Raw genomic sequence first — 25,803 nt, 5'->3', positions numbered from 1 at the left:
CATATCTGAGAATAACAAGCTATATATCCCAACGAGTTTGCAGCTTGTTAATTAGACATGTTGATGTTTTTAAAAATGAAGTTTCAGGATTTAAGGGCGGGTGGTATTCAATGAATATTATAATAAATAGGAGAGAAACAAGTGATATATATATATATATAAACTATAAATGATTCATCAAGTCTATTACGTTCCGTGCAACACTTCTTTTATTTTATATTTAATCAATGAGGCATCTAATTAATAAGCTGCAAATTGTTGTAATTGAAGCTAACAGTTTTACATAAGTATCACAATTTATTTAAGTAATTGTGCAATTGCATCATCGGTGATGTTGTTTATTGTAAGCGCAAATGATTTGTATTATTTTAATGTAATTATATGAATTCTTCATTTGATACGATAACGGATAAGATGTTCATATCTGAAGGATCAAGGTACATTTGAAAAATAGGCCGATTGTAGTAAATGAAAAAAATAGAAAATTTATAGCTGATTATGAAAACGTCAATATTTTATTCATCACGGATATATCCAGATTGATCTCGGAAACATGTAGTTATCATTGATCGATGTGTAAATTATAATTGTAAATTTCTGATCATCAGTTTTTTTTTAACGTTTTGCCGTGTGTTCTTTCACCATCCTCCATGCTTCTCGAACGTAAACAAATATCCTTGCACTCCTCACAAGATTATCAAAATCAAAAAGATAACGTTGTGATTCCTCATTCAATTATCATTTCATTGCCTGAGTGTATGTACAATCGTTCTTTTCTATTAATAATCATTGACAAATGACATTTAAAAAATAAATTAACTGCAGGACAGCTGGGATTGGAAGTAGTATTATTCGTAGCTTTCATTCTTTTTTTTTTCCCCACGTTAAATAAATCTCACAGCTTCTCAGCGTGTGCAGTCTTGGCTCCGGCTTATCTGAAATTGTAAATAATGTATATACGTTAAAACGGAATTATGTGGTCGAAGGATAATATTTATTCAAGGTCTAAGAAGTGATCTTGATAAGATAATAATTGTACGGATAACATAGACGCTGCGAATATTAAGAAAATTCGCCGCGGGAATCTGATAGCCAACTTTCATCTAACATGATTGTGCAGCGACAGGCGCATTGGCTGCGCAAGTCGGGAATTTGTTCATGTATAATATTGTTTAAGTACTTTCTCTTATTTGTTAGTTCGAGTATCACCATTTTATTAATTTAAATTTGAGTTATTCGTATTTGGGATGAGAATATTACTTACAAAATTTTTCCATAATTTGTTGAATATCTAAGAATTGTTTAGAATTTTTCCTCTTCCAGACCATGTTTGAAGAACATCAGAACTGGCACAGATTCTCCATCGATCTCTCGGTATTCCATGAGACCCACAAGACCATCAATGTCCATGGATTCGCCAGTGAAGAACTGTAGTTCCTTGAATCGGCTCAGAATGTCCTTCATAACTTTGTTCATGTTCGTTTTGAATACCTCCACCTCCTCTGGAGATTTCTCCTCAAGCTTGGCTATCAATCTAAACGTATTTAATAAAATATTAAGATTAGGAAGCACATAATAATAAATGCGATAAAACACATTTGTTCACTTCACCATATATAAGAATTGTCTCTGGGAAAAATTAAGGGTACTTACTTCTTCATGAAATCCTTAAGATACAGGGTGTAAGATTTCTTGTCACCGAAAGCGTAAGTCTCTTGAAGACGATGGTTTAGAACTACATCGACTCCAGTTTCAACTGCTTCATCAGTTCCCTCATCAGCATCTTCAGCAGAGGGATTAAATCCAGCAATTGAAATTTCTCCACCCTTACGTGTGACAAGCTGTAAATAAAATTAATCATATCACTATATAATTATATAGTTGTCTAATATTCTCATACCTTACTAAATATAATAGTCAATTCAAAATTATGTATTAATTAATATTTACCTTGCCATATACTTCATAGAGGACATCATCTATAAGCTTGATTTTGTAGGTGTCAGAGAACATCTCATCACCTGGAAGAAAAGAATTGTTTACTATTATTCAACATACAATTTTTTGACTTATCGTGTGAAATAAAGCAATATCAAAACCAGTAAACAACAAAAGTGACTGTTTGGTAATAACTGCATTTCAAATTTCACATTGCCATATGGATGAAGATTTCCAGAAATACATTACAGTGCATATATGAGATCAAAAATTGTAGGTTATACCAAAATGAAGTATTAAATAATTGGTAATTCTGACTGAATCAACTTAAGAAGTAATATTTAGAGAGATTTTGGATTAAGAAAAATAATGAAAGTCATAACCGTTCACTTTGTCATAAATAATTTTTACCTAATTTTACATAAGGGTAAAAAGAAATATGAACATAGGTTATGCTCCAGTAAATTAGAATTTCATGACAAATACGGCAAATAACTTGGGAATTTTGTGTAGATGTGCTGAAAATTCAGATTTCTATTAAAAAAATGATTGTAATTCGTAATTGAAAAACGTAAAGTATGCGAAGAATACAAGGGAGGGTATGGAGACCGAAATGTCAGTAGTTTGACAATTTCTGTCGTACTTATTTAAAAAGTGAGAATAAAATAATCGAAAATAAATAAGTGAGAGCAAAGATCTAAACTCTTAGAATTTACTTACCAGTAAAGATATCCTTGTAGATCTTCATTGTGAAAGATGGAGAAAGATTTAATTACAGCTAAAACTAAAGAAGACACAGTCACCCAAAAGAGCGAACCGGAAAAGAAGGAGACGGATCAAGTCAGATCAAATAGTGGGCCGCATCAGTTAACGCGCAGCTATATATATGACTTCCGAATGTGATCATATACCTCAAACGCAATAACTGAAACAGAATTTTCTTAAATAATGAAACTTGTAGAGTTTAAATTAACACAAAATTAGTTATTTCATTACCTCTCTGAATTAGTTATTACATTTTTATAAGGAATGCAATAATGTTTAAGATTCAAATTCACGTTTGAACAAACCGTTATTTGAAAACACCTATGGCGCAAAATTTAACTATACAATTGGTTAAGAAATTCATTAATATAAAAGAGTATGTTTCGAATCAATGAGTATATTTTACGAATTTGTACAATAAAATAAAGTTTTGTTATAAAATTTATGAATGATTCGCACGAATATAATATTGCTTCATTTCGAGATTTTTCTTTCTACGTTTGGTAGAACTGCGCGATAGTCATTTCCTGTTTTATGCATTTATATCCCGCTGTATCCCGGTTTCCGTTATAGTTCTTCAACACGTGTTTACGTGGCATTAACTCTTTGACGAATTCCACCGTGAATGGATTTGCTTAATTGGAATACTAGTTGTTGACTGCAAATATACAATTTCTAAATTTACCTATCATCAAAATTAACAATGGAAAACGGAAAGGACACGAAAGAGCCAGAAGCTCAAAAAGACGCTGAACCTGAAAAGGTTAAGGACGATAAGCCGGCGGATGTACCAGCGGTAGAAGAGCCAAGTGCTGAATTATTGACAAAGATAAAAAAACAAGTCGAGGTATTATTTGTTTTGATTTCATATACGTATAGGACTAACAGATATTTGATAAAGAGCTTGAATGATTGTCTTTTGTAATCAATAAATAAAATGGCATTTTGAAGTACGTGACCGTTTCATCGTACTCTTTTGGAGCCGGTAACATATATGTACATTGAAGCTCAGCGTATCAGAGATCAGAGCTAAAACAATTTTTGAATGAAAGTTTGCAGTTATGTATCTAAGTACTTGTTTAATTGGATAAGAGTAAAGGTTGGGTTCAATATTTCAGTTTTACTTTGGGGATGTAAATATGCAACGTGACAAATTTTTGATTGAACAAGTGAAACTGGATGATGGTTGGATTCCAATGACAGTAATGCTTAACTTTAAACTCCTTGCTTCGATGAGCAAGGATGTTCATGTAATTTTGAAAGCCCTTGAGACTAGTGATCTGATTGAAATTTCTGAGGATAAAAAAAAAATTCGTCGCACTCCAAAACATCCAATTCCAGTTTTTGATGAGGAGTACAGGAAAGCACAAGAAGCTAGAACTGTTTATGTTAAGGGATTCCCACAGACTGGTATTACTATAGAAATGCTGAAAACGTTCTTCGAGCCTTATGGACTAATTGAAAATATTGTTGTAAGTATGGTTGCTGCTTACTAATTCTTAAGTTATCATACACTTGACACTATTGGTCTTACATGTAGTGTTCTTCTAGATGAGAAAATATCAGGATAAACAAAAAAAGTTACAGTTCAAAGGTTCAGTTTTCGTTCAATTCACCACGGTGGAAGATGCTAAAGTTTTTTTAGAGAAAGACGGTGTAAAGTACGAAGATACGGAGCTAATCAAAAAGTGGTCGTAAGTATGGATTTAATATGCTTAGAAGGAAACTGAAATTAGAACTTATTTGATTTTATATTTGATACAATTTACAATATTTCCATTCAGAGCTGATTACGCTATAGGAAAAGCAAAAGAGAAGGAGGAGCGTAAGCAAAAGAAGGCTGAGAAGAAGGGTGAAAAGCAGGAAAATGTATGAAAAAATTGAACAATTTGAAACTAATACTCATCAATATAACAATAACTATATAAAATTAACTCACGTGATAACAGGATGTTAATGATGTCGCTGAAGCAGAAGCTGACAATGCATCAGAGAAGGATAGTGGGTTACCAAAAGGTTCGGTGTTACATCTTTCTGGAATGTCAGAAGACAGTACAAGAGAACATATTAAAGAGAGATTGGGAGAATTGGATGCCTGTATTGCATTCGTTGATTTTAAAAAAGGCGACACAGAAGGTTGGGTTCGTCTTCAGGGAGAAGGTGCTGCACAACCCCTACTTGACAAAATGGAAAAGAATCAGGTACCATGTAATCCTTAAAATTACATACGTTTCATATCTAATCTGTAACATATTTCTTTAAATATATATATTTTTTCTATCCCACAGGTTATTATCAATGGTAAAGAAGTGACATGCAGACTTTTAGAAGGGGAAGAGGAAGCAAAATACTTGACCAAAGCAAAAGAAGAAATGAGAAACCTCAGACAAACAAAAATGAATAACAGAGCTGGAAAGCGTGGCGGTAGAAAAGGTAAATGTTAATTTTTACATCAAAATACTACAATCCATCAGTAACAAAAGAAATGATATAAAACTGAAAAATAATGATGACTTGCCATGCTAATACTGAGGGATCTTCAGGATCTCGCTGAGTTGACGCTTTCTCGAAGCACTGAATTATCTATCAGCATTCAAACCAATTGCACATTTCACTGCGCAATCTCTAATTTGCAATATTAACGATTCAATTGCAGGTGGTCGTGGAGGTCAAAGAGGTCGTAAACGACGAGGAAGTCCAGGAAAAGACGAGCCTGCTTCAAAAAAAGTTACGACTGATTAGTGGGTCGTATTTAAATTTTTCGTTCTATGATTAGTTGACTTTTTTTATTTCGTTACCGTTTCCTCGTCTTATTGTGTATGCACAATGCATACGCCTTTCAATATATTGTATATCGTTGTCGCTACGCGTGTGCCTATTTAAATAAGGTATAACAAAGAAAAAAAAAATGAATATATCACACGCGTGATGTGCGTCATTAACAAATGTATGCTACATGTACATTTTAATTAAAAATCGTATATGATGTACAAGTATTGATTTAGCTGAACTATAATAAAAAGGCGTAGCTTATATTTCATAACAAATTAAAACTACCTGACAATTATTTTTATAAATCTATCCTCTACTCTTTAATTTATACAAGTTTAATTCTCACGAAGAGAAAAATTAGATTGAGGATAAACATTGTAAAAATAAATATTTACAAATTCGAATTTATTGTGATACTGAAACCTACAGTGAAATTTACAAATGGATTGGACTAGTGTATTTTATGGACTACGTGAATTTTAACGATCGTTAAATTTCGAATTTCCCTTCTTCATTGCTTCGTAATGAAACAATTACATGTCTTTAATTTCACTAGGATTTGTTTGCCTTACAATATTACTTGTGTGCATTGACGACACTTTTATATTGTTAAACAAAAAAATGCTCGTGCTTGTTCGCATACGTTCATTCTTTATTCGATACATAACGGGATACGTTTTTTCTTTTTAATGATATCAATAGTTTTCCATAGTTCCAAACAGCTCATCTGCTATTAGTGGCAAATGATCTCTAACCATTCTAAATTCTAATCACTCTAAAAGGTATAGTCTCACTTTTACAGCATGATCGAGTCGTCCTTTTCTGTTGGACATTTGAGAATAAGTACACTAACGTTTGTTCTTTCTTTTATAAACCACCATAAACATATGTTTAAACGTGCCTTCTGAAGTTCCACATACGAGACGCACCGTTCAAGATTCACTTAAATACCTCGGATTTAATCGAAATTATTTTTGTCCCATTACACACCGTTATTGCAACTAGCGAGTTTAATATTAACAAAAAAGATATTCTTATCAGTTTCATGTAAACGTCCATTTCTTTTATCCTTTCCAACGTTTTTTGGTCCGAGGGAAGAGGAGTAATTAATTAAACACACTTTCCTACACTGATATTCATAGGTAGCTATACTTGAGAATATAAGACTCGTGTAATCCCTTTTTCAAAATGAAGTCGTTAAGCGGTTGTATGTATGTACAGTGGCAGGTAGAAATAGTCACAAGTTGAAATTGGTTGGAGTAAGAGACACTTAAAAATTTCAACAGTTTTTAAGTATCCATGTGTCAATCCTGCTCAGCAAGATTCCAAGCAAAATGCTGTGATGCACAAAATGGACCACGGTATTTTTTATCGCTTTCATCCAGATAATCACTATATGCTTTATGCGTTAATATTTTTAGCCGATAGATCCGGCATGTTCACCCTCCGAGAGAACAGCGAAGTCAAGCACTGAATAAAATCATTCAATGAAGTTTATTTGAACAGCAAAAGGACATAAGTGCCGAGGATTGGATTGATAAGTCAGGAGTTTAATGAAATCATTAATCGAAGGGACAGATAAAAATATTTTCCAATTGGTATCAAAAGCGGGACTCGGCAGTGCCCTCTAGGTCCAGGAAAGTGACTCGCTTACCACGTGTTATTGTACCCTCGGAGGGTAATCCCTAATGCTATACAGATATTTCTTGTATCTGCACGCGTTTCTTAATGGTGCCAGCTGTAGTACTCAAGGAGCTGGTTGTCCTCGTAGGAGGTTTGGGAGGCGTGGGATCTTTCTGTCCTGCGCTGGTTAAAATCTTGAGATTCGTTCTAGGCTCTTCGTCAGTACATTCGACCTGTTGATGATGAACGGATTCCTGGTCTTGGATGGTAGGACTTCTGGCTAGAGTTGTATAGGACGGTGGTGGTTCTTGAGTTTGATTGATATTATCCGCAGGTTTCAGAGACGTTCTCGTGGACATTGGTAAGGACTCCTGACCATTTGGCGTACAATCCATAGCCGCTCTTTTCTTGTCGCGGTCTCTCTGGTAATATATACCCGCGAAGATGAGCATGTTCAGTACCAGGAGTATACAACCGACGCCTACAGTTATCGCCAGGGCGGTGGTAGTACTGTAATAATGTCTTGATGCCAGCCGTTGGAGAAGCTCAGCATCGTCTTCGCTGTTGTCCAAGATGGCTGTGATGTCTTCGGTAATGATCTCTTCGTTCGTCGACGTGGTGCATGTGGTTGTTGAAAGAGAATTCGTGGTGGTTGTGCCAGGTAAAGGTAAGGGAGTATGCCATTCGTCTCTTACCGGTCCTAAAATAAACATGTTGGCGGAATTATATGATTATTAATAATTAAAAATTTTGAAATATTACAGGAAATACTGCTCTAACCTGCGTATAAATGATCTCCATGTTCTCGAAAATGATGATGACGCATCGACACGTCGTCATCGCCTGGTTGATGAAGTTGGGGAATCAAATTGAGCCAGACAGCCATCTTGTGCCCTCGATAGTGACTCTTCATTTTAGGTTTGAGTGCTGGAACATTTATAAAATCAAAAAAATACTCAATGTTCCTAAAGAATTTTAATTGCTTGCAAGCGTCAGACTAAGCGGAAGTCGAACCTATCATCAGGTACTGCTGAGATCCGGTCTCATATTGGTCCCAAGTTAGACCTCGAAATCGTGTCTTCTCCTTAACAGTACCATAGTCCACTGATTCGATATTGTGGGGTTCATTTGGATTTCCGGTCTTGGCGAAGTTGGTGAAGAACGTCAAAACCGCTTCCGCTACCCCCTGATCTTGTCTTGTGTAATTTTGTGGGAAGAATGGTCCACCAGCTACCAGTGGCAATCCAAAGAGATAAGGTATGTCTTCACCACGTACACTGCCTAATCGCTGTAAATCAATAAAAGAAGAATAGTTATAATATTAAAAAGTTTATTGATTTTGAAGTTTTTCATAGTCTAATAAAACCATAAATATTCGAAACTGTCAAGTGGAGGATGAATAGGCATATTTTTCTCTTGTGGAAACTTAAATAACACAGAGGAGGTAGATATTGAACAATGAAAGTTTGTACAGTGTATAGAAACCAGAGGCGCAAGTTTTAGAGAAAACAAAAAGAAAATTTGAGCATCGTGCCGGAAAAGTTTCATGATCAGTGTCAGACATAAAATTTCCATTTGTAGATAAAGTAATATATAAAAACTGTATTTAGGCCATTACTTTAAGTAGTGCAATAAAGATTATAAGGAGGATAGAAAATCATAATACAATACAAACTGGCACTTCTAAAATACTAACTGACGTACGACAACGTCAACGTTCTCGTATGTCATCATCCTCATCCTTATGTAGTCTGAAGTCTACTCCAGTCACCCAGAATCTCACTAACGTAATGCAGGATAATTAAGTTCGTAACTTCCAAAATTTCGCGTAGCAACTTCTCTAGGAGCCGAGCACTTAATTTACCGATCCGATCAGTTTTCTTCGAGCGGTTCCTGGTAGCTAAGGAGGCGTCATCTTCTTTGCCCACTAGGCGTCTAATTTAATCAGGATCTTCATCGTAAAATCATGGCCAGCATAAGATCGTTACCTCTCGCAGAAGTAAGAGGGTTTGCCAAGTAACCGCAGGAAGAGGAGTCTCAGACAGCAGCTTCTCTCCCATCTTCTCTTTAAGGGTTGCTAATAGAGTTACCGAGATTTAACCAGAACCCTTATAACCCTCGTGAACGCTCATGGTACCTTCTAAGAGTATCAGAGACTCCTTCAACTAAGAAATTCCTAACCTGAACTCCTCCAGAGTATTCACCGGGTCGTAAAAGAAACCTGTGGCTCTGAATAAGGCGGTTAAGTTTTATAATTAGACCCAGTAGGAGAACGCTAACAAACATTAGATCAGTACTTAAACTCGATTCATAAAACTGCAGCATAAGGCAATTTTATCTACTTTGTATATGCTATGTGTCACCGATACAAATTGATAGGAATAGTGCAGTTTGGATAGTTTAGATAAAAATAGTTTAGACTGTAAAAGAACGTCATATCGTTAAATGCGATATCGATGTCAGGAAGACCCTGGTTCCCCCACGTCAAAAACATTGAATGTTACATTGTCAAAATTCTGTAGCTACATAATGTTTCTTAAAAAAAAAATAAAAAAAAATAAATTCAACGATCAATCGAGGTCTAAGATATGAATTACAATTGAAATTCCACATTAAATGAATCCTAATCTCGGTTCTTATCAGAAACTCAAAGCTGCGAAACGGAACGGAAGTACAGATTTGAGGTTTAAATGAATTCTACTTTACCCGGTATGTCCCTATCTAGAAAATTTCATATAAGGCTGAAGAACCTGAATACCTTTTTGAGGTGTAAACGAGTTGGATATTTTGGACTCGGGGCCGTAGCTCCTATTAGGAGACATGATCAAAGATTCTTTCAGGGAAGGTACCTCTATAGATAGCTCAATCGATAGAAACTGATATAGGCCAATAAAACACGACGGTTTGATCATTGACACTGGGTCCAAAGAATAACAAGATCAAAGTCTGCCACGCCAACTTGTTCCAAAAGAAAGGAGCAGGGACAAACCTGATGAAAAAAAATGAAGTACATTTTAATTCAGAAAGTAAAACATAGCCAAAGACAGCATCTTCCTCAGTTAAGGATAAAATTGATTTCTTATTAAAAAAAGATAACCTGTACTCACTTGAAGATAGTCGCTGTCTCTGGTCTGATAGTTGAAGTGATAGAAGTAAGTCTTGGCTCCACGTCGAGCATGATAATACGCAATCCTCATCAACGGAGCAACAGTGTGGCCGTCGCTCAAAGCCTCCATTGTTGAATCACGAATATTTATAGGATGTAAAACAGGCTTGTCCCAATCAGTATACTCGTTTCTCACTGCTGAGAATATTTCGTTTAAATGATAGACATAAGCATTCCTGATGAACGTCCTCATGATCCTGTTTCGTTGATCCTCTTCAAAGCCATATTGGATGTCGTTTGCATTAAAATCCCAATAAGATTCAGCGGTAGATACACCCAAGATCAGAGGAACTTTTATAAAAGCGTCGCTGGCCCTCTCCATATCCAAAGCTGGATCAGGATTACTTTGGTCCACTGGTAAGCTGGGTCCAATTTGAGGCATGAACCTGATGAGTTTACCAAAAGAGTAGAAAAAAAAGGAAAGTCAATTTACAAAAATTTTTCTTTTTCATAATTGAGAACCTTCAGTGAACTCTACCTCATTTCCGGCAGCTCCACGTCCAAGAGAACTCGTAGAGGAACGGACCGTAAGCAGTCAGCAATATCTTCATGGATCTCAGCAGAACATCCCAATTGTTCAGCCACCTTGAGCCGAAGATCATTGGGGTCATGGACGGAGGCCCAAGGACTAAGAGCTGATCCACTGAGAAGGACGACGCGATGAAAGAGACCTTTAAGAAAAATAATACAAGATCGTTAAAGTATGCTTTATCTTTTCTTTTCTTTCTCTCTGCACGAATAACAACCAAGAAAGATATCTTCTACCTATCTATATAATTTTTTTTTATTAGCGTCATTAAGAAACGATAAAACGCCCGTATCTGGAATTTTGCCAATATTGATATGGCATTCTGTAGTTGATAGGGTGGCTACGAATTCTCATCGAATTCGCCCTCCACTATGCTTCAGAGGATCGCTGACGAACCGCAGACCCATTGACTACCATTTCATCTGGGCAGCAGCTAGGCGTCACAGCCGTCATTCTTCTCCCTTCTGGTATTACCACGTGCCATCAAACGTAGCCAATCGGCCATTCACGCCTGATTACATTCTCCGAGGGTGCACAAAACGGGCATAGCTACAACGCCATAGCGTTGGGAGAATTCGATGGGTCTGAATGGGGACCCAGTAAAGTTGAGATCAAACAGGGAGCAAAAGATGGCTTCCTTACCGGAAATTGTATACTTTTGGTGTCTCGTTAAGATTGAAGGTAAACAAGAAACAATGCTGAATAATAATTAAAGAATCCAATTTGGTGGTTTGTAGGTAGCCTGGGGAGTGGTGACTATGCCGGAGGATCAAGCAAATCTTCATTCGCAACTTTATTCTAAGGACTGAGAGCTCAATTAAAATTTTAAACAGGGTTTACATTTTATTCCCATTGTGAAAGCTTCGTTATTCTCGAATTTTCGTTACAATCGGCACTACCAATGGCGACGCTGCATATGTAACTTGATCCGTGATGATTTTTATTCTCCGTGGACGATCCCTTTTGCCCTACGGATTTATACTAATTCCACAAGTTTCCTACGTGCAATTTATATTCGATTCATTTCACTTCAGCTGGTCAATATCGTTCTGCAGTTTTGTTCCCTGGCATCCACTTTTCTGGGTGATGATGTACACTCCCGGTAAACACGTAACCTATTGTCCAAACTATCAAAGTACTAGCCAACTCTTGTGGACGAGCCTTATAATCTGTATCCATGGCATGTTTGTTTGTTAGATTCCAGCTAACCTAACCTAAAATATCACCATTAACCACAGAATCTAATTCACGTACAATCATCTTACTTTTCTTTCCTCTCATCCTCGATATAATATCGATCTCCTAACCTACAATGTTTATTGCTCGTATTTCGTCGCTTCCGTAACATCATTTTTCCGCGCGACGGCGACTGGAATTAAATTATATTGATTTATCAAGAACGCCATGTTATCACTGTCACTCTACGATCGCTCAAATTCAATTCTCGTGATTGTCTTATTAGTAAATCAGAAGCAGTAGCGTCCAATTTTTTTACCGACTGAACTTAGCTGGTCGGTGTGATTTCGATGGTAGAATTACCTTCAGGCGGTAACAAGTACGATTGAATAATTTTGTATACAGATATAGGTGTATCCAAGCAAAGGAGTGAACTACTGGTTGTTGCTCTAAGGTAATAAGTATGAATTATCCTTCTAGAACAATTTTGGATGGGGGGTAGGTTACGAGAAAGAGATTTCGAATGGATGAGAAAAAAGAAGGTTAGTAGGAAAGTGGAGGGAAGAAGTTGTCGGACGGGTTCAAATGGTGGAACGGTGAAAGAGCTCGAGTGAAAGTAGTAAGCAGACACAGGATGTAGCGACCGGATATATCTCCAACGCCATGTACAGAAGTCCCGGTTGTCTCGGAAATGACGCAAACAGTTTACATCTCTGAGTGCACTAGAACCCGATGCGAGCCAGCCGGTGGTTTCTACTTGGTAACCCGGAACTTTTTCCCACTTCCGGTTCTGCTTCTGCAGACCTACTAAATAAACGACCATCCGGTGGTTAGAGTGCCTGCCAAGAAAGTTCCTTCAGCTATCCAACCTTCTAGCATCAGTCGTTTAGTGTGTCCTAAAAAATATCCTTACCTAGAGAACATCGAGGCAGTTTACTTCGGTTCTGCTCACTTGGGCAAATGCATTTTGTGTATTATATTTAGTATCTTTATGGTATACCTTCGGTGGTAAGTCTACCTGCTTAACTACAATTGCTAGACGTAGTAGAGAGAGAGAAAGAGAGACAGTATTTTTGGCAAAAAGATATATGTATTGTAACGTATTTTTTCTTGTCTCGATATCGATAGCGAAACACCCGAGAACGAACTATATTCGAAAACTAATCTACGTTACCTTCGGCCGTCCACCCTTCGCTCATGCATCCGCAAGCCAGGCGGACGCCAGCCAATTCTTTTTTCACCGGAAACTGACGAACCGGTATGACCTGGGAGTTGGGGTGGAACAGGCCCAATTCCAACAAAACGAGAGCTCTGATGGAATCTATCAGATAATACGATAACTTAACGGATCCTTTCGATTTTTGGGGACGTGTAAAATCGAGAAACGCAACCGTAGGTGCATATCTATGGGGTCGCGTAAAATCAGCAAGCTTAACTGAATGCACGAACGGACGGTTACGGAAATGCACGGCCGCTCAGACTACTAGGTTGAGCTAGAGAGGGTCGGAGTAAGAGTCAGGCAAATAGTGCGAGACAGAGAGCCACGAATCGAGGACGTAACCGAACGAATCTAAACTATCAAATCGAAATCCGTTCACCAATTAATAAATTGGGAGAACTCACCGGAGCTGGTTTAGCTAATCCCTGAAGGCCGAGAACTGTATCCAAAGGACACTCAGGTGGACACTGCACTAAGGCACAGCACTACACCTCCGAAACACTCACAGGAAATTCATAGAACTTCATGGATATCGCGAGAGCAACACGAGAACTACATGAGCGAGAGTTTGCTATACTGTATCGAAACACGGCTAGAAAAACTATCAACAGATAGCACGGGAGCGCGAGGCAGTTTGTGACACCTCGGTCGGTACCCCGAGATAGACTGCTGTGACAATAGCCAAATTCGAAAACTAATCATTCTGATTGGTCGAGATCCCTATAGCTGATAAATCTTCTGTCTCCCTCAATTCGTCCCTTTAAACCAAATCGAGAGCGTTCCTTAGCGAATCGGTACGTAAGATTTTGAAGATCCTATACGGCCACTTCTCCAAGACCTCAACTAAACAATAACGAAATCTTCCGAGAGCATTGGCGTTAACTATACGAATCAAACCGAGAGCGTAGCTTCTGAGCGGGGTGGCGACCCGAAGGGAACCAGAAATCTAAAACGTTATCTGTATCGGTAACCGAAGTCGCCTTGTGACCGTGAATCGAAAAATGAGGCTATATATAATAAATTACAAATTTTTCAAAAATTTTTCATCCTCGTATACGTTCACAACTGGAATCTGTAATCAAATATTTGATTCTTTACTGTTCTGAGAGAAACATACAGGATCTCGAGGACGTGAAGTTAAACGATTTGTCAAGGTTGTCATCAGGTATCCATGGATAGGTTGGATTGACAAAACGTTCTCTTCCGCTTCCTGTCAGCAGCCTTGGTTACCATGACGAGGAACAGGTAAAGGAAGAAAAGAATAAAGAGAGAAAGAGGTGAAGAGAATCCTGTGAATCGAATCGTATGACGATTAATCAGCTGGTCCTTGCAAAAAATATGAACCGTAGAAGAAGCTGGCGGATGAGGACCGTACTCCATACCCTGGTACAGAACGGAGAAAGTAATAGGAGTTCGAGGTCTGGAAAAATAACTTTGCCCCAGGGATCACCCTTAGCCAGAGTAGAATTTGGTGTCGTGATATATTTTTTCTGCTTTTTGCAAATCTGCAGAATTCGAGCGTGAAAAGCACAAAGAACGATTCGGACACTCTTTGGTGGGTATTAAACCTCGACGGGTTGATTTATACCTTGAAAAGCAGTACGGGACCAGGGACGTGAAATTTCGTGTAAATCACCTTCGTAAATCTTGAGTTGAAGGTGAATGGCCGTCGGATAGTAATAGGATACCAAGAGGACCGCGAAAAGGCCAAAGCAGATACAGTTTCGCCGTCGAAGGATAAATTATTCCATTCCGTTTTCCTGCTCTCGATATTTGAGATTCGTCTTAAGGGCAACACGTGCACGAGATAAATGTTACCAGCAGCGTCTGTACGTCGAATTCGAAATCATTTCCGCGTAATTTGTCCCTGGAGAATTTATTGGCCAGTGTCGGTTATACACGGCTGTATCCGTCATAGAACCGTAGCGAAGAAATTGGAATCCCCGGGGCATATAAAATATGCGATTTTAGCTTCTCACTTTGAATTCCATCAGGAATCCTTACCAGGATTAACGAGGATGATTGATCGAGGCCTACAGTGAAAAGTTTTGGCCTCCTTGAAAATTCTGAAAATCATCAAGATATATAATAACCATAAACATCAGATATATTAACGTAAAATAAAAATCTATTGCGTCGTCCCACGGTATAGGATCTTTAGGTACTTTTACAAGTACGCGCGTATATTTGGAAAATATTTTCCCCTTACTCACAACTCGAGCTAACTTTTATAATTATTGCTCTAGATACTTCTACGAGGTCGTCCCCGGGGGTAACGCCGATCGTTCAAACTTGCCCACCTAGACCTCCGTCCTCCAGAGGGCTGGGCTGTACTCAACCGCTAAGCAGTAATTCGAAAATTCAAGGGACCCGAACTTCATGGGGAGCTATAAACGTCTTGGTGGTAAAATTACATGGAACCTCAAGAATATGATTCACTTCTCCAGACCCACCTTTGCCGTAAGGAGTGAGCAGCAGAAGATTCACCAAAGCCGCACCGGTGTCATGTCCGATCAGGGTGATCCTGGTTGGGTCTCCGCCAAAGGCACCAATGTTTTCTCGTGTCCACTTTAAACTCATGGCGATATCCTTAAGCGCCAGGTTACCTCCGGATCCCGTACCCGTGTCAGGACTGGGACGCGTCCTGAGAAATCCTACAGGAACAAAAAATTCTAAGTTGCACTAGCTAAGAGGATCAAAAGGATTTGTCGGATGCGTATTTTACCAAGGACTCCTAGACGATAGTTCATCGTGATAACGATAACGTGTCCGGCACTGGCAAGCACTGAACCGTCGTAAGGATTACCGGAACCCCATTCGAAGCTCTCGCCGTGGACGTAAACCATCACTGCGTACGGAGCTTCCAGTCCACGAGAACCTAAGAAAAAGAAAAAACACTAGAATACCAAGTTCCTATTAATAATGCTATCCCTAGGGGAATCCCTGCCCTGTTTCCTTTGGGATTTATCGCAGACATAAAGGAGTACTTTAACCTAACCTAACTTCATTCTAAGTAAGTTCAGTTTCTTGCCGTAGGAATTTCATTACATGAACGCATCTCATTGGCTATTCAAACCCCATTGTCTATGCGTCGCATTTGAGCGGGATTTTTGAATTATGTATTAACATAAATTATAAATATCAAGTACGTAAGTTTGATGTTAGCCGTGAAATATTAAATATCACTATTATTTTTCCTTGTTGAAAGGTATTCAAGTTTTTCAACGGTTGCACGAGGTACTGGGTGATACCGTGAAAATGAATTTTAATTGGCTTTTAATGGCTTTGCACTAAAAAAAGAGGATCTGTAACAATTGGTCCTGCCACCCATAGAGGGTTTATTGGATTACTGAAAATTAAATTTTATAGCGTTACTTTAGAGGGCTGGTGGTTATGGTAAGGGGAGAAAAGGGATCACAGAATTTAATTGCCGCTACTCGTTTACCGACCGATCGTGGACACTCGGAAGAGTTTGAAGTTTTAAAAAAATCTTATCGATCTACACAATGGCTGCAATGTGAAGGCACTTTAAAATCATATCTTATTCCGCATCCGTGAAGCCGGTGGATCAAAATAATTGCCAAGTACGTTTACTTATAAAAAATCCTAAAGTCAGTTGTCACAACTACTACAAGTTTTTTTTATAGGTTATTTCACATGACTTATATCTACTGTGTACCGCTTCCTGGTATGTAGAGGTTCAGGTAGAGACAGTCCTCGCTTTGATTGCCCAGGAAAGTGAGAAGTCGCTTCAACTGAAGAAATCTTCCACGTGGCATTTGATTGAGTGCCAAAGTGCGATTGGTCATGTCTGGATGTTTCTGGGGACAAACTGGACCGAAGGTGTCTGCCAGTTTGACACCGGACCAGGGTAGAGGTGGCGTTGGTGGTCTTAGACGAAGATCTCCTACGGGAGGAGCCGCGTAAGGTATCCCACGAAAAACTTCGACAGGATCCAAATGGCGACTGTTTAGTTCCTGAAAATATTCAAAATATTTAAATAAGATAAATTAAGACGGATGAACACAAAGTATATATAAATTTGCAGATAGCCATACCACCGTGTAAATCAATTAATTATAGACTTATATACGTAAAGGATATTAAATAAAAAATTAAATTAATAATCGAACAATGATAATAAATAGTTAATAGGTTTGCGAAGGTATACGGAGAATCAATCGTCAAATTTGAAAAAGTAAATTCGACGTCTTCCATCTAATTTCGTCACGCCCAACGTCTTTTCAGTTTGAATGATCGCGCCAATTATTACCCAGCAACCCACGGACCAATCGAACGCGATATCTTACTACGAGGAGACTCTAACCTCGTTTGGCACTTACTCATGATTGGGTAGGACGGAAAGTTCGGGGTAAAGTATCTAACGAAAAAAGGTAGGTTCCTATGAAAAAAAAAGAAAGGAAGTCCAATCCCATTAATCGTACTTCAACAATCGATCAATAGAGAGTCCTGTGTAAAATTTTTAATTAACAGTCACTGGCCGAAGATCACGTGACCGTGTGACGTAATTCAAACAGTAACTGGTTATCAAAAATCCTATAAAATCGTGTTACACATTGGCGAATGGATGGGAATCCATATTTATTTCTTTTTTATTTTAGTAGATTATTTTCCCCTGAGGCTTGCTTTTAGTTTTTCTTGCTGTACTATAATATTGACAATACTAGTATCTACGTGTATGGTCTACTTTATAGCGTATACGCTCTCTCGCACTTTGTCCCTTTGTTTTCTCGATGTCTTTTTCCTCAATGTGCTCGCAGATAGCCGTTATTGGAAAAAAGGAAAAGAATAAAAACGTAAAAAATAGATACGCGTAGTGATTCGTTAGACGAGGCAATACAGAGATATTAGATAGCCTGTCATATGCGAGTATGTCAAATTAATAACGTAGTCGATAGAAAAACGGCACGCCGTGGATAAAAAAAGAATATCGTCAAATCGACAGAATGATATGAAAAGGCCGATATCCATGAATTTGTCATAATTAAATCAACGCAAAAAGTTTTCACGCAGAACAAAAGTGGGATTCCCCGAATTATTAATATTTTGCGGTCGTATGACGACTCCCAGCCACCAAAGCACCCGTATCCTGAGGTAAATACGACCGCAGAGGGTTTAAATTCTCTACACGACAGCCTGACAGTTAACGAGGCAAATCTCTTGCAAAATCAATATCATTTGTACACCTGACTGGAATATTCATTTTCTATAGATTATATATATATATATATATATATATATATATATATATATATATTTACTGTAATTTAAAATGAGTTGAGGGCTGGTAAATTTATTCAAAACGCAAAATGACTGTAATCGGTGTTTCTCTTCGAAACTCTAGAGGAATTCAATAATAATACTCAAACTTTAGACGTTTGGTACGAGAATAAATTAATCTGAAAAGTGTTACGAAGCAAAAGTTAATCATTTGAATAAATTTTTGAACATCCCCCCTCCCCCCTACACCCTTCCCTATCACATCTCAGCAATCTTCTCTTTCGACTTCTCAAACTTTACTGCATCCACGAATGCATCCCATCGGAATCCCAACACGTTATCCTGGACCTTCTGGATTATTCCTTTCCTTCCGCGATGTAGGAAATTCAATCAGCGAGATTGTCTACGTGACGTTCGCACGTGACTGCTTCAGCGGGAACGTAGTTTTCGTATGGTCGTGCAATTCGGGATGAGGAATCTGTCGGGATGACATTTTGAGAATTAAACGTAGGAAAATTTAAAAATCTCCTGTCTCTAATTACGCCACGTACAACGTTTCTTGAGATTTTCGAGCAATATATATGAATTGAGAAAAATGTCCTTTTGAACCAAATCGAAATCAATCCTCCAATCGATTTACGTCAGATTAAAGGATTTGGACTATATCTCAAAAGCAATACAGATTTTTTTGAGATAGCGTCCGAAAAGATATCAGTAGGAAGCCGGATCGAATAAAGGCGTAGCCAATTGAATGAACGACGAGGATTACTCGAGATATATGAAAGAGGAAGGTGAGGATGAAAAGAAAGAAAGAAAAAAAAAGATATCTTCAAGATGAAGAGGATACGTGCCTGGAGTATTCCTCGAATTTGTCCACCCTGGGTCTCGACGATGCGCGAGGCGTAGCGCGTAGCGGTTTGCGAGTTGCAGACGACAACGGCGAGGAGCAACAGAAGGAAGGTCTTCTCTGTGGATAAGACCAGGAACTTGGAGTACTTCAGCCTCGGTACCAGCGGCTGGGTCGGTGCCGCCGGCTGGCATGTTGCGAGCATGGCAGCATTTGTTCGCAACCAGCATAACGCGCCCAGAGCACAGGAGAACGCGAGGCCCCAGGTCGAAATTACTCGTAGCGTCCTTGTTAACCGGAACTCAAACAACTCAACTTCCGCTCGGGCGAACCACCTGCGTCTACGTCAAATCACTTTCTAACTTCGTTATGCAAACGATCCAGGCCCTTTTCCTTACACTGTTTTTCTCCATTATTCGCTCTCTTACGTTTTTAATCTTCACATTTTCCTTTCAATGCTCTCTATTCGTATGTTCCTTCTGTTGTCTTAAAGTTCCTTTTTTGCTCTTTGCATGAAATATAAGGAATGGAGGAGAGTTCCGCTGGACCGGACCAAAACAGTAGATTCAAGTTAAATTGCCTTCAAAGAATTCTGAATAAACAGATGCTGGATGAAAATACGGTGATTGTGTGGAAACCATAGAGATGCTCCTTGACTTTCCAGGATCTGAAGATGCATGGAAGTAGCACGTGCTTCTTGAACTGGATCTGTAACAAGAAATAATTTCTTAGCTAGAAGCCTCTCAAACATACCTGGTGTAATTATTGATCTTATTACGTGGATACAGGTTGATACAATTTACGATAATGTCCTTTGTAATTTATTGATTAAATTAATTTTGTCGTTTTAAATGATGTCACTGATCCTAGCCCTGTGAGATTCTTGTCTGACCAGACACTGTAAATTATCCTGTTGACGCCTAGTAACGTCGCAAGCAATTTCAATTACTAAAGCAACATGGGATCCTTTGGTACAACTATTCTTAGAAAGTTACTACATAACCTCCCTGCTGTTCAACCCTAAACTCAAAAATATATTTAAATCAATATTTAATATTGCGTAGGTATAACCCATTCCTTTAGACAGCTATGCATAGAACATGAAAATACCTTTCCCCAAGGTAGCCACCGTCTTCGTACCACTTTTGAAAAATTTGTCTGGCAAGAGAGGGGAAGTTTGTGGAATGTTCATAGAAAATCCAACGTGGAATTCACTTCAGTTTTAGGGTGGTTCGTCGAGCATCCTGTGACGTCATATATGGGTTAAATTCAGTGTTCACGCTACCTTATCGTAGTACATAGGTTAGGTACGTAAGCAGTTATATCGGGGTATTGAAACTCTGACGTTTAATTTCCATCAACTTAATTCACTCCTCGATTATTGCGTCCAGGCATTAAACCATCCAGACAGGGTGAAATACTTACACAACTCCAAAAGGAATTGGATCAAGCAATGCAGTGCAATATACATGGCATGCAAATTGACATTCTATCAATGGAAAATCGAGATTCAGAATTTGTTCGGAATTGCATGAACGTTGATGTCTCTGTAGGAGAATAAAATATCAATTCTCTGCGGCTTTAGGACATTTACTTCCTTCGGTTTCCACACTATTGTCTGCACGTATGTATGGATATCTTATTCACTATCTTTATCTGTCTCTATCCATTCTTCTCTATCACGTAGGAATAGCCAGAATTGAATATAGAGACACGTATAGTGTCTGCTTATTCGAAGCCAATTCCCAATGGAGTACACTCAGACTGCACATGTTTTTTGAATGCTGAATGTTCTTCTTGACTGAAAGAATTCAATAATTATTTATATTTATTGTATATATTTTTTATTTTTTATACTGATTTATTTATTATGTACGGATAAACTTGGCATACGTTATTTTGGGCTTCTGTTCGTTCTCAGTAATTACACTGGGGTGAGATTCTGTCGGGTATAATAATTGGCTGCTGTTTGCGAATTGTTAATTGCATTTATAATTTCCTGAATTCGTGGTTATTTTTAATTTGGTTATTGGTGCGTTCTCATTATGATTTTAATTTGATTCGAATAAAAATCGAATTTCATGTACGCGTTGGTTTTACTGCTGGTTATATATTTGCAGAGGGAAATAAAAATATGCTTGGATGTATGAGAAACTTCGATTGGGAAAGTCTGTTTATTTTATGAGAATTGAAGTATTTTCTCTCTTTTTTATGTAGGGCTTAAAGTATGTTGGCTGCCTTCGAGTTTTACGTTACCGAACATTTATGAAAATATATCGTCATTTTAGTACCACGAACGATAGAAATGGCATCGTAAATTGCGGTTTAATTAAAACTGAAATACCACAACGAAACGCGGTGTAAAGGCGAAATACGTTACAACGATGCTAAGCCGCTACGGTTTATATTTTTCTTTATTGCGCCACAATTGGAGTAGGATATTTCAAGATTTATTACGCGGTCGTGATTTATTCTGAAAATGGTATAGTGGTTTTGTACGGATGCGACTCCAGTAAAAAAAGATATGATATCACATACAGGAAATGGGACAGTTTGGGGAAAATTATAGGACGTCCTTACGTATTTATGCAGTTCTATTAATCTTTTTGTAATGAGTAATCACCCTCATTAGCATTTAGAATGCTGGTAAAACGAGTAAATGGTTAAACCAAATATTTGAGGGTAAATGTAAGTTTTCAGCGAAACATTGGTTGAGGTTGTCGGTTTAGTTTCCTTTGATACCTGAAACTTTTTTCAATTCTTCCTTCTAGACGTAGTTCGCGTTCAATTGAAATTGAATTTATTTTCCTTGAAAGGCGAGCAGCATCGACAAAAGATTCTTCATCGTGAAACGAGCATCCCTTTTAGCCGTTTAAATACTCGCGCCATGATTATTCACAGTAAAGTTTTCTTTTACTGCAGTCACTTTTCGCGCTTCACCAAGAAAATACCACGGGCAACAAACTTTTCCATCCATTTGCCTCGAATGCTTTGAATACGTTTGCATTTGGTGCTAGCGGATTTTAAATTACCTGCCAAATTGCGTCTTTCGAAGAGCTTCTGTTTTGAAACAATGCATCTTTCATTTCTTCTATTTCTAGTAAAACTTTAAGTTGAAGTTTCATTATTCTCCAGCGAGACTCTTTCCTTTTTTTTTATTCTACCAGACTTATACGTCAAGGGGTCAAGTTCTTGAACTGGTACGGCCTTATTTTCAAGATTCCAATGACTCGGAAGTGGTTGGCAAGTGCGGTGTGCGATCGATATCTCGCAGAGATATGTTTTATGCGCACGCGCGATGATGCGTCACAAGTACCTAACTTCGCGACGGTCCACAGTGGCAGTTCTGATAACGTAGAAGAAGGTGCTGTCGGTATTATTCCATATTTAAGTCAGTTGTTGCTATCAATGCTGACATTATTTTAAACTACTAATGTCTTCTGTTCTTTGAGGATCCTACGAATGTACGTGTTTATATAAGTTTCAGTATTATCATTAGAAACGAAACTGTCGTTTACTGAGTTGTCAAATTTCTGTCCTTGGCAAAAGGGATCTAGCATTTACTTTGGCTGTGATCTTATTATTCTTTTTTTTGAATTTCATTTATTTAGTTCTACAATAATGATTGTCGATTGTGTTACGTTCTGTATCGTTTTTGAAAGTGGAACTATCATGCTTGGAATACATAACCTAAAATATAGATTCTAGAATTAGTACACTAGAATATATCATTTTATTATGTTCTCACAGCTTGCTTTTAATTTTATTTCAAAGGCATCTACAATATTGTATGTTGACAAATTACATAGTTTTAATTTCTCTTGTAGATTCTAGAAGGTCCAAGATGTCGACCTCAGCGATATATATTTTGGATGTCAAGGGGAAGGTGTTAATCTCACGTAATTATCGTGGAGATATTGAAACTGGTGTGATTGAGAAGTTCATGCCACTTGTAATGGAACGTGAAGAGGAGGGTAATCTCACTCCAATAATACAAACTCCCGAGTGTACATATGCCTATATTAAATACAACAATTTGTACATTGTTTCTACAACAAAGAAGAATGCGAATATATCACTAGTGTTTGTATTTCTACACAAAGTGGTGCAGGTCATGCAAGAGTATTTTAAGGAGCTGGAAGAAGAAAGTATCAGAGATAACTTTGTTGTCATTTACGAGCTTCTTGATGAGCTACTAGATTTTGGGTACCCTCAAACAACAGACAGTAAAATTCTTCAAGAGTATATAACGCAAGAAGGACACAAACTTGAAGTACAAATAAGAATACCATTGGCAGTGACGAATGCTGTATCTTGGAGATCGGAGGGTATCAAGTACCGAAAGAATGAAGTCTTTTTAGATGTCATTGAGTCTGTAAACCTATTGGCAAATGCTAATGGAAATGTCCTGAGTTCAGAAATCGTTGGTGCCATAAAAATGCGTGTTTACCTATCTGGAATGCCGGAATTACGTCTAGGTCTAAACGATAAAGTTCTCTTCGAGTCAACAGGTCGAGGAAAGTCGAAGTCAGTTGAACTAGAAGATGTGAAATTTCATCAATGTGTGCGACTATCCCGCTTTGAGAATGATCGTACAATATCATTTATTCCCCCTGATGGTGAATTCGAGTTGATGTCCTATCGATTGAACACTCATGTAAAGCCTTTAATCTGGATTGAATCTGTAATTGAGCGACACGCTCACAGCAGGGTCGAGTATATGATAAAGGCCAGGTCACAGTTCAAACGTCGTTCAACTGCCAACAACGTTGAGATAGTCATCCCCGTTCCAAATGATGCGGATTCTCCAAAATTCAAAACTACCATCGGCAGTGTCAAGTACTCCCCTGAACAAAGCGCCATCACCTGGTCCATTAAATCCTTTCCTGGCGGTAAGGAATACTTAATGAGGGCACATTTTGGGCTGCCATCCGTGGTCGGAGAGGACGTTGAAGGGAAACCCCCAATTCAAGTCAAGTTTGAAATTCCGTATTTCACAACTTCCGGTATCCAGGTGCGATACTTGAAGATTATCGAAAAGAGTGGTTACCAGGCTCTTCCTTGGGTGCGTTACATTACTCAAAATGGCGACTATCAATTAAGAACCAATTAGTAGAACTTTATCGAATCACAGTAGCTGTTTCGAAACTCAATCGTTGGAGCTGCAAATCAAGTTGCAATGAAAGATAGTGGGATCAGATGATTTAGATTTTTCTATGGTTTCTGTACATCCTTTAAAATTGTCTAGGAAGTCCAATACCTTGAAGTCGCAATGCTTTTTGATGTCAGTTTGACCCTCTGTTATTCCAATAAGTTTTTAGCCGAAGCGATTTACCCATGTTATTTTATATTTTACACAGTACACGCACGTCTGTCATCGTCTCCTGATAGTGAAAGAGTACTTAATCCTTGTAATTCTTATTGAGCAGAGTATAGATTGTAAGTGAAATTTTATTTCTGTACATTTGCTTTCGAATCTAATCCGGAAGCGCAATATATAGGATAGTCGATCATAACAGACTTCATCACGTTGTTTTCGTGAGATACAGTTCTACGAGTCATTCATCATGCTTCGTCACAATTAAAGCCTAAGTATTATTAATAATTATTACGAGTGTATTACATTTTTAACTAGACGTTGTAATAAAGTATGTAATTCATTAAAATTCCTCTTATTTCAATATCCACACCTCAATACCAAAGTCTTGCGAATTTCCAAAAATTTCTTGTTACCCATTAGTCAATATAAATTTATTTTTAAATATCGCCAGCGGCCGTTCTAAGGAACGCAATGAAGTTTGCGTATAATTAAAATATCACCGAGTAAATGGAATCCAGGAAAACGGCAGTACGTTAAATTCAAAATACTCCAAGCAAAGTAAAAAACGCGTAATTCGCATGACACTAAAAGATGCGGAGATACTTATTATTTTAAACAGAGCGTCGATGCTGTCTAAAAATTTCCAGAATGGGATGACTCCGCTGGTACGTATGGTACGGCATTACACGAAAGTACGATTAAAGCCAAGCGGTGGTGCTTGAAATTTTTTATCAGTACCTGGCAACGCCACGAGCGCTAGAAATGCACGGGCTATGCAAATTTCCGTGATGTACATAAAAGCATAATAACCGCTATCATGGTCATCAGCGTTCCCCGTCGGGATGGAGCGTCTGGTAAACAAGTCCGCGAAATTCCAAGCCATGAACAAGATGATAGAGATCAACTGTTTTGACGTTACCGACGTTATTAATGGCGTGCTGATAAGACTTTTCTTGCTTCTTCATTTTTTTTTCAAGACAAAAAGTATATTTTGGGATTAAAAAATGCTCTAGCAGTTTGCAGTGTGTTTCAAATTCTCTGAGGTGAGTTTTAATATTCTTTTTACAATGCGTATGGACACAAGCCCGTATCCAGATCTCGCTTTTAGTGCTAATAGCGCGATTTAAAATTTGTTGTTAGTGACTTTGAACTAAAAGCGACTCTGTTAGTGACTTTAAGAGTGAGTTCGAAATACGGGCTGTAATAT

At 38.0% G+C, this 25,803-nt stretch overlaps 4 protein-coding genes across 6 annotated transcripts in view; 2 read left to right on the top strand and 2 right to left on the bottom strand.

Annotated features, from left to right (window-relative positions):
- Window positions 1-485: 485 nt before the first annotated feature.
- LOC107264431 (translationally-controlled tumor protein homolog) lies at window positions 486-2,813 on the bottom strand. The gene is made up of 5 exons (XM_015732664.2): window positions 2,659-2,813; window positions 1,951-2,021; window positions 1,654-1,841; window positions 1,265-1,534; window positions 486-935 (listed from the first exon to the last, which is right to left on the bottom strand). Exons 1-4 carry the CDS (start codon window positions 2,684-2,686, stop codon window positions 1,303-1,305), a joined length of 519 nt encoding a protein of 172 aa, XP_015588150.1. The 5' UTR covers window positions 2,687-2,813; the 3' UTR covers window positions 486-935; window positions 1,265-1,302.
- Window positions 2,814-3,242: 429 nt separating this feature from the next.
- LOC107264429 (la protein homolog) lies at window positions 3,243-5,754 on the top strand. Its single transcript, XM_015732662.2, has 7 exons — window positions 3,243-3,550; window positions 3,822-4,175; window positions 4,255-4,397; window positions 4,488-4,572; window positions 4,653-4,904; window positions 4,992-5,136; window positions 5,360-5,754. The coding sequence occupies exons 1-7, from the start codon at window positions 3,407-3,409 to the stop codon at window positions 5,443-5,445; spliced, it is 1,209 nt and encodes a 402-aa protein (XP_015588148.1). The 5' UTR covers window positions 3,243-3,406; the 3' UTR covers window positions 5,446-5,754.
- Window positions 5,755-5,863: 109 nt separating this feature from the next.
- Window positions 5,864-25,803, bottom strand: part of LOC107264426 (neuroligin-1) — an 81,619-nt gene continuing 61,679 nt past the window's right edge. For 2 of the 3 annotated variants that reach the window (XM_025081707.1, XM_015732658.2), the window contains exons 2-10: window positions 19,281-19,984; window positions 16,868-17,165; window positions 15,914-16,066; window positions 15,642-15,842; window positions 10,743-10,935; window positions 10,206-10,650; window positions 8,113-8,386; window positions 7,879-8,025; window positions 5,864-7,798 (exon numbers count right to left, since the gene is read on the bottom strand). In XM_025081707.1, coding sequence (XP_024937475.1) covers window positions 7,167-7,798; window positions 7,879-8,025; window positions 8,113-8,386; window positions 10,206-10,650; window positions 10,743-10,935; window positions 15,642-15,842; window positions 15,914-16,066; window positions 16,868-17,165; window positions 19,281-19,481 — 2,544 coding nt within the window. In that variant the 5' untranslated portion in view covers window positions 19,482-19,984 and the 3' untranslated portion in view covers window positions 5,864-7,166. Of the gene's footprint in view, window positions 7,799-7,878; window positions 8,026-8,112; window positions 8,387-10,205; window positions 10,651-10,742; window positions 10,936-15,641; window positions 15,843-15,913; window positions 16,067-16,867; window positions 17,166-19,280; window positions 19,985-20,054; window positions 20,297-20,386; window positions 20,521-20,701; window positions 21,078-21,169; window positions 22,117-25,803 lie in introns of those variants that run through there. The other variant, XM_015732659.2, reaches the window with a different exon arrangement.
- LOC107264427 (AP-1 complex subunit mu-1) lies at window positions 22,583-24,942 on the top strand. The gene is made up of 2 exons (XM_015732661.2): window positions 22,583-22,740; window positions 23,104-24,942. Exon 2 carries the CDS (start codon window positions 23,121-23,123, stop codon window positions 24,387-24,389), a length of 1,269 nt encoding a protein of 422 aa, XP_015588147.1. The 5' UTR covers window positions 22,583-22,740; window positions 23,104-23,120; the 3' UTR covers window positions 24,390-24,942.

Source organism: Cephus cinctus, unplaced genomic scaffold, assembly GCF_000341935.2.
Source record: "Cephus cinctus unplaced genomic scaffold, Ccin1 Ccin1_scaffold0169, whole genome shotgun sequence".
NCBI classification, from domain to species: Eukaryota; Metazoa; Arthropoda; class Insecta; order Hymenoptera; family Cephidae; genus Cephus; species Cephus cinctus.
The sequence above is the reverse complement of the archived record's forward strand: the minus strand, read 5'-3'. Positions and strand labels throughout refer to the sequence as shown.

Bases quoted from the DNA above. Each gene is read 5' to 3' on its own strand.
- LOC107264431 (XM_015732664.2), bottom strand. From the start codon at position 2,686: ATGAAGATCTACAAGGATATCTTTACTG. The intron at 2,022-2,658 runs GTAAGTAAATTC...CTTTTCTTCCAG, and splicing joins CTACAAGGATATCTTTACTG to GTGATGAGATGTTCTCTGAC. The intron at 1,535-1,653 runs GTAAGTACCCTT...AAATACGTTTAG, and splicing joins CTTAAGGATTTCATGAAGAA to ATTGATAGCCAAGCTTGAGG.
- LOC107264429 (XM_015732662.2), top strand. From the start codon at position 3,407: ATGGAAAACGGAAAGGACACGAAAGAGCCAGAAGCTCAAAAAGACGCT. The intron at 3,551-3,821 runs GTATTATTTGTT...TCAATATTTCAG, and splicing joins AGATAAAAAAACAAGTCGAG to TTTTACTTTGGGGATGTAAA. The intron at 4,398-4,487 runs GTAAGTATGGAT...ATTTCCATTCAG, and splicing joins GAGCTAATCAAAAAGTGGTC to AGCTGATTACGCTATAGGAA.
- LOC107264427 (XM_015732661.2), top strand. From the start codon at position 23,121: ATGTCGACCTCAGCGATATATATTTTGGATGTCAAGGGGAAGGTGTTA.